This window comes from Chiloscyllium plagiosum, chromosome 26 (assembly GCF_004010195.1).
Source record: "Chiloscyllium plagiosum isolate BGI_BamShark_2017 chromosome 26, ASM401019v2, whole genome shotgun sequence".
NCBI lineage: Eukaryota > Metazoa > Chordata > Chondrichthyes > Orectolobiformes > Hemiscylliidae > Chiloscyllium > Chiloscyllium plagiosum.
The window spans coordinates 11,422,657-11,428,656 of record NC_057735.1 but is presented as its reverse complement, the minus strand read 5'-3'; the positions used below and the strand labels follow the sequence as shown (position 1 = coordinate 11,428,656).

The 6,000-nt window shown below is 42.9% G+C and overlaps 1 protein-coding gene across 1 annotated transcript in view; it reads right to left on the bottom strand.

Moving 5' to 3' along the window:
- Window positions 1-250: 250 nt before the first annotated feature.
- Window positions 251-6,000, bottom strand: part of LOC122562928 — an 83,543-nt gene continuing 77,793 nt past the window's right edge. The window contains exons 12-13 of the mRNA XM_043716229.1: window positions 5,382-5,437; window positions 251-778 (exon numbers count right to left, since the gene is read on the bottom strand). Coding sequence (XP_043572164.1) covers window positions 653-778; window positions 5,382-5,437 — 182 coding nt within the window. The 3' untranslated portion in view covers window positions 251-652. The remainder of the gene's footprint in view (window positions 779-5,381; window positions 5,438-6,000) is intronic.

The following is a 6,000-nucleotide window of genomic DNA, read 5'->3' as shown; positions in this document are numbered from 1 at the left end:
ATGTAAATTGCATTCATTTACATGCCTTCTGAGTCACATATCATCCCTGTACATTCAATGTACATTTATGTGAAGATTATCACCAAATATTTGAACTTATATTGTTTAGTTGACAGTTTATTAGTAAAATATCTAATATGTTAACAAGTTGAACTTCTTTCTCTGTTGCCACTGTATAAGTGGATGTGCAAATAATTTGCTGTGTGTACAGTTGATGCAATACACATAATTGATGACACGATACATCTGGTAAAGACGACAATGTTTTTATAAAAAGAATTCATAAAAGCAGAGAGAGACAATTTACCAAGGAATCATTGTCGGAGCATCACTGGATGAGTATACAATTTGTCCATATGGTATTTCTCTGGCTGAAATTTGAGTATAGACATTAGTCCCTTTAATTAAGGATTTACCAGTAAATGAAGATGGACTGCAAGGAAACAGATTGTTAATGACATCAGCAACAATAGCCACATTTCTTGCCGATCTCCCAGGCAACAGATGGGAATGAAAACATTGATTAAAATGGAACCTTCAGACTGTTCTTGTGATGTTAGTATGAGAGTTTAAAGTATTGATGAGAGAAGCAATATTGAAATCCAATTGTAGATCATTGATTCCATTCTCCAGAATTAGCAGTACTTGCTAATTAGATAGACTCCTTCTGTTCATACTTTTGCTTATCACAAATATAAGTAGGAAAGTCTTTCGTCCAATTGAGGGATTTGCTTGTTTCCATGTCATAAGTGATATCTTCACCATAATCTCTGAAAGGCTTTTAAGAAATGAACAAATTGTCATTGAAATATGTAGCGACTACTTTCATATAGAACAAAATACAAAATTTGTGATTAATAAAGAACTATTAATTTATACACTTTAGTGTTTTACTCTCTTTCATACTTTATTTGAGAGTTAGGAATAATTAAGTGAAGGAGTCACAACTTTTCATTACATCATAAGAACTATTAAACCCAAATGAAAGGTTATCAAACTGAAACATAAGAAACTTGAACTGAGGGTGGAATCTTCTAGGGCCCTGAATGACATTGGCAATGAAGAAAAATCTAAGAGAATCACGAAAGAAGTTGAGTGAGCCCTTCTGTGATATTCAGGGCAAAAAAGGCTATGGCGTAATGTTGGAAAGTGGGACTAGTGTAGATTTAGTGTAGCTTTGTTAGTGCAGACTTGATGGGCCAAACGGCCTCTTCTGTATTGCATGATCCTAACTCATGTTTTCCAACAGAGTTCAAGACATTGAGGTGAAATTCTCATTACTGAGCGGCGTGAGCCTATGAATCGGCATAATTTTTATCTTTATTACCCTCACTAACTGCAAGTCCCACTGCTCATTATGAGGATCTTATCCCACCACCTGCAGCTTGGAAAGTAGAGACCAAGAATTCCCAGCAAGGAAGGCAGAATGAGTGCCTGGGTGATCCAGACCAGTGGACACCCAGCATCAATGCCCAAGGACACACTTCAGTGCATCGACCACATGCACACCCACAGATACTAGCATCTGACAACTGTCAGCCTCTCCACATCTTCAAGGCACATCTCTGGCCCACTTAAGGTACTGTGCTGCAATGCCATGCTGCAATTTGTACTGCACCGGCACCTATTGTTAAAATGTTGTTGCAAAGATACTTTGAACAGAGCTCACAGATTGGAGGAGGCTGCACCTCAGAGTTTCTCACTTGCTGTCATAGTGCTCAATCACTTTGAGCCTACCTGGATACTGACAGCATCCATGCCCTGCCTTGTCTTTTAGTGCCAGGCTGTTTGTCATGAGTGTAGGCAGTCATCAGACAGGTTGCTGTATGGCACTATAATATGTCAATCTCGTACCTGCATTATGTGCCTGCAGCCTACACAGCAATTGCACTTGATATTGCGCTTCAACTGTATGGCCATGCCTCAACGTCTACAGGGAGTAGTTCTCCGTCATGTCAAGGGAGACCCCCTTCATTCAGGGGATCTTGGCACAATAAGTCATGGGCAGCTTCCAATGTCAGTCCAGGTTTGTGCAGTGTCAGTTCATCCCTTGGGGTAGTCACAATCCGAATCCTCTTCTCATAGGGGTTGAGAAGCCAAATGTCAGGTAGCCCACCACCTGTCTTGACTCTTTCTGCCCTCTTGTGGGCTGCTCCCTCCTGGAACGAGAAGGATTGAGTGAGATGAAATTGGGTGGCACTGCTGTTAGTGTTGGGGCAATGGGGAAAAAGTGTCCTGAGTGCTTGAGTAGATAGGCATAGCAGGTCAGGTAGCATCCGAGGAGCAGGAAAATCAACCATTCCTGATGAAGGGCTTTTGCCTGAATCATTGATTTTCCTGCTTCTCTGATGCTGCCTGATCTGCTGTGCTTTTCCAGCTCCACACTCTCGACTCTAATCTCCGGCATCTGCAATCCTCACTTTTGCCTGCTTGAGTAGATAGATAGTTCAGAGGCATGTACAGCTAGCCGTGTAGGGGAATTGGGCTGGATAAAAACAAGTGAGGGAAGATACGATATGCAATAGTGGTACTGTGTGAGCCTTGGTGGGAGGTGGGTGTGGTAGCAGAGAGAAGATAGTGACACTTACTCTTGTAGAGTGGAGAAGGCCATTGACCTTATTCCGAGAGCGCTGGGCATTTTCTGGATGGCTGAGATCATCGTGATCTGGGTGGCAAATTTGGACCAGGCAGGTAGGCTCTGGAGCTGTGCCCACCTCTACCAGTCTTGCGGAAAAAGAGCTTCCTTCTTCCGTAGTATCCCAACTTCCAGGATCTCCAGGTCCCTGTCAATGAAGTGGGGCACCAAATTCTGCTTTTCTACTATATCTTGATGAATGTCATGAACCAAGCAGGGCAGCTCTGGGCTGTTCTTGACCAGGTGCTCAACATCTTTTCAAAAATGCCACCTGGGACCAGGGATGGCAGTCCATTCTTGCAATGTCTGGGTAATAGCCAGTCATTATTGCTACACTGAGTGGTGAAATTGGGCTAGCATTGGATGGGGGGGGGAACTATAGACGGGGAGCAGGTAAATAATGAGCTACGTTTGATGTGACAGTGTGAGAAAATTCCATAGGCCTCATGGATAGAATTCCTCCATGAAAGGCGACAAGATTGGCACTTAGCCAAAATATCACAAGATTTAGCTCTTTGCCTTTTATTTCTGTATGAGTGTATGAATGTGATAGTCTAACTGGCTTTCTAACTGCTCTTTGCTAATCATTGATGCTCTCACCCACATGGGGAGTAGGGATCAGTTACATCGAAGAAGCATTTCACACAATAAGGTCAAAAGTCAACCATCTCAACTTGATTGGGAATTTAAGGAAGTGGAAAGATTGGGTCTGGTCAAGTTTGAAGAGTTTGGAGCTGGAAAAGCACAGCCGGCCAGGCAGCATCCACGGAGCAGGAGAACCGACGTTTCAAGCGTAAACCCTTCATCAGGAATGTCCAGCACCACACTCTTTGATTCTGATCTCCAGCATCTGCAGTCCTCACTATCTTCTGGTCAAGTTTGGAACCCCATGAACTCAATTTCTGAGCAGATGCAATCAGGGGTATCAGATGTTGAAGCCAACTCAATGTTTGTCTTTTGAATGCTTCTTGTCCTCACACCTCTTAAGGAGATCTCAAGTTTACAAGCTTGGAGTCATTCAGCACTGTCCTTCAGTCCATCAAGTCAACCTATTTAAATGCATCTTTCCAGCACTTAGCCCATAGTCTTAGATATTGGGACATTTCAACTGCTTATTCACATTCTTTATAAACTTTCTAACAATGGCAGCAGTTCCCTTGTTTCGGGGGTGAAGGTATGGTGAACTGCTACATTAGTGTGTAAATCCTAATTCAGCTCAAGCTCCAGCAGGGTCATGATGGTGGGGACAGTGGGTGCAGAGTTGACACAGGAAGTTCGGGTCAGTGTGACTGAGATCAAAATATGATTGAGGAAGGGACAAGAGGATGACAGCAGGGATATCAGGGGTCATGGGAGGTCAAGGTTAGGTATTGTCTGCAACAGCTTCCGTCATGTGCTTCCACTGACTTCAACCCCCAACACCAGTAACCTAGCATGCCCTCTGCTCAACCCAATCACCTATTCAGGACACAGCCTGCAGCTGAAGTAGTAAATATGGCATCCCCTTTTGCTTCCTCTAATGCAATGGCATTTTCTTATTCTAGAAGGAAAACAGCTCACAATCCGGCAGGAAGACTGAAAATGGCTGATGGGCTTCCTGATGTTCAGCCCTCCACCCCTCCCTGTGGAGAACATCCTGGTTCTCACTGCCCAGAGCAGCAGAATGACTGTGTCCAAGTCCCTGGACTAGTATTGGAAGCTGGACCTGACTTCCTGTGCCAGGTCCCCCAGACCAGACACTACCTCCCTTGGCTTGACAATCATGACAAACTTCTTGTCTTTGCTTCTGTGCTTAACGGTAAGGCAAGACAGAAGTAAGATGAGTCTGGTATCTTTGGCTGAGGGGATAGCATGTAAGAAGGCAATACACAGCAATGCAATGTAGGGATATCGTGAGCATCCAGGTTGGTTCAGAGTGAGCGAATGCTATGGGAGCAAGTGAAGAGCCTGGAGATGTATCCTGGTGCAGTCCATGAGCTAGGTGTGTGCCCTTGAGAACAAAGTTTCCTTGCAGCAACATTGCAATGATAGTTGTTGGTGCAGCCCAAGGTGCAGCGTTGGATTGCAAGAAGTATCTGTCAGTGGATCAGAGATTTGTCATGAGGGTTCTTGGAGGCTGGTACATATTGGATGCCAATGTCTGTGGAAAATCGGGTATCTGAGGCTGATACCTTTGGAACATGCTCAAGAGGTCAGTGGCCAGTGTCCAATATAGAGGACCTTTGGAATGAATGGCAAGCTGAAGTGATCAGGTATCTTCATGTGAAGAACTCTCAAAGTCTAGCTTGTTTGAAGTATTAGGCAAGATAGGAAACTGAATGCTTCTGAGGCTATTAATTAGACCTCTAACACAGTGTTCAATAAGCAATAATCCTGCTTAACTCACCACTGCCTGGCGAGAAGCTAGTCTTGCAACTTTCCAGAAGCGTGAAAGATGGTGCAAGACGTTCCTGATGATGAGATGGGCCTTATTGTCTATGTCTGCCATGAATCTCATGATCACTCCCGTCACTTAGTCTACATTAAGATTCCACCTATGAGCTCTGATTTGCTGTCACAGTTGCTGCCAGATCTACTGAATATTTCAAGGATTTCTCTCTTTATTTCATACTTCCAACATCTGCAATAATTTGATGTGTATCCAGAAGATTAACTCACTTAGTTTTCTAACCATAAATAAACTAGCATTTGAAATGAGGATAGGTAAATGTGAAATGTCAGATGAGGTGCTGCATGAAATTCTTACCATATCATTATAAACCGGATTCGAATCTTCCCTGGTGCGTCTTAACTCTTTCTCACCTAAGAATGACAAAGATTTAAGAATTCAGTGCTGTAAAATCCACCACGATATAATTTAATTATCTGCCTGATGCTTTTGATTTTGTAACAGACATATTCCCTAAAATGTAACATTCTTTTATAAGGGGTATTGGCAAAACAGATTCAGACACACAAGTTCAGAAATTGTTCTCTGCAATATTTCATGTCAGCATACACAAATTTAGACCAGTGAATGGCATTCTGTGTGTTATTTTGATAAACCTATTCATCCACTTACTTTAAACACAACATGGAACATTTCTGTCTTTACAACTTAAGCCGATCCACTGTGTTTTATAAAAGTTGACCCTATAGTTAATTCCAATAAAGTTAAAGGCATCATGTTCTTACTTTCCCATTACTGAAAGTGGTGCTTTAACCTGAGATTCAACAAACCTTAGGTGAGGGGAGACGTTGAGAAGGACAGTCCTTCCCAGTAACCTCAGTTGGTGCAGTGTTGAACACTTGCTATTAGTATCACTCCAGATCATAAGCTAGCTGCCCAGTCAACTGAGCAAACTAATCCCCCAATGCCAACGAAG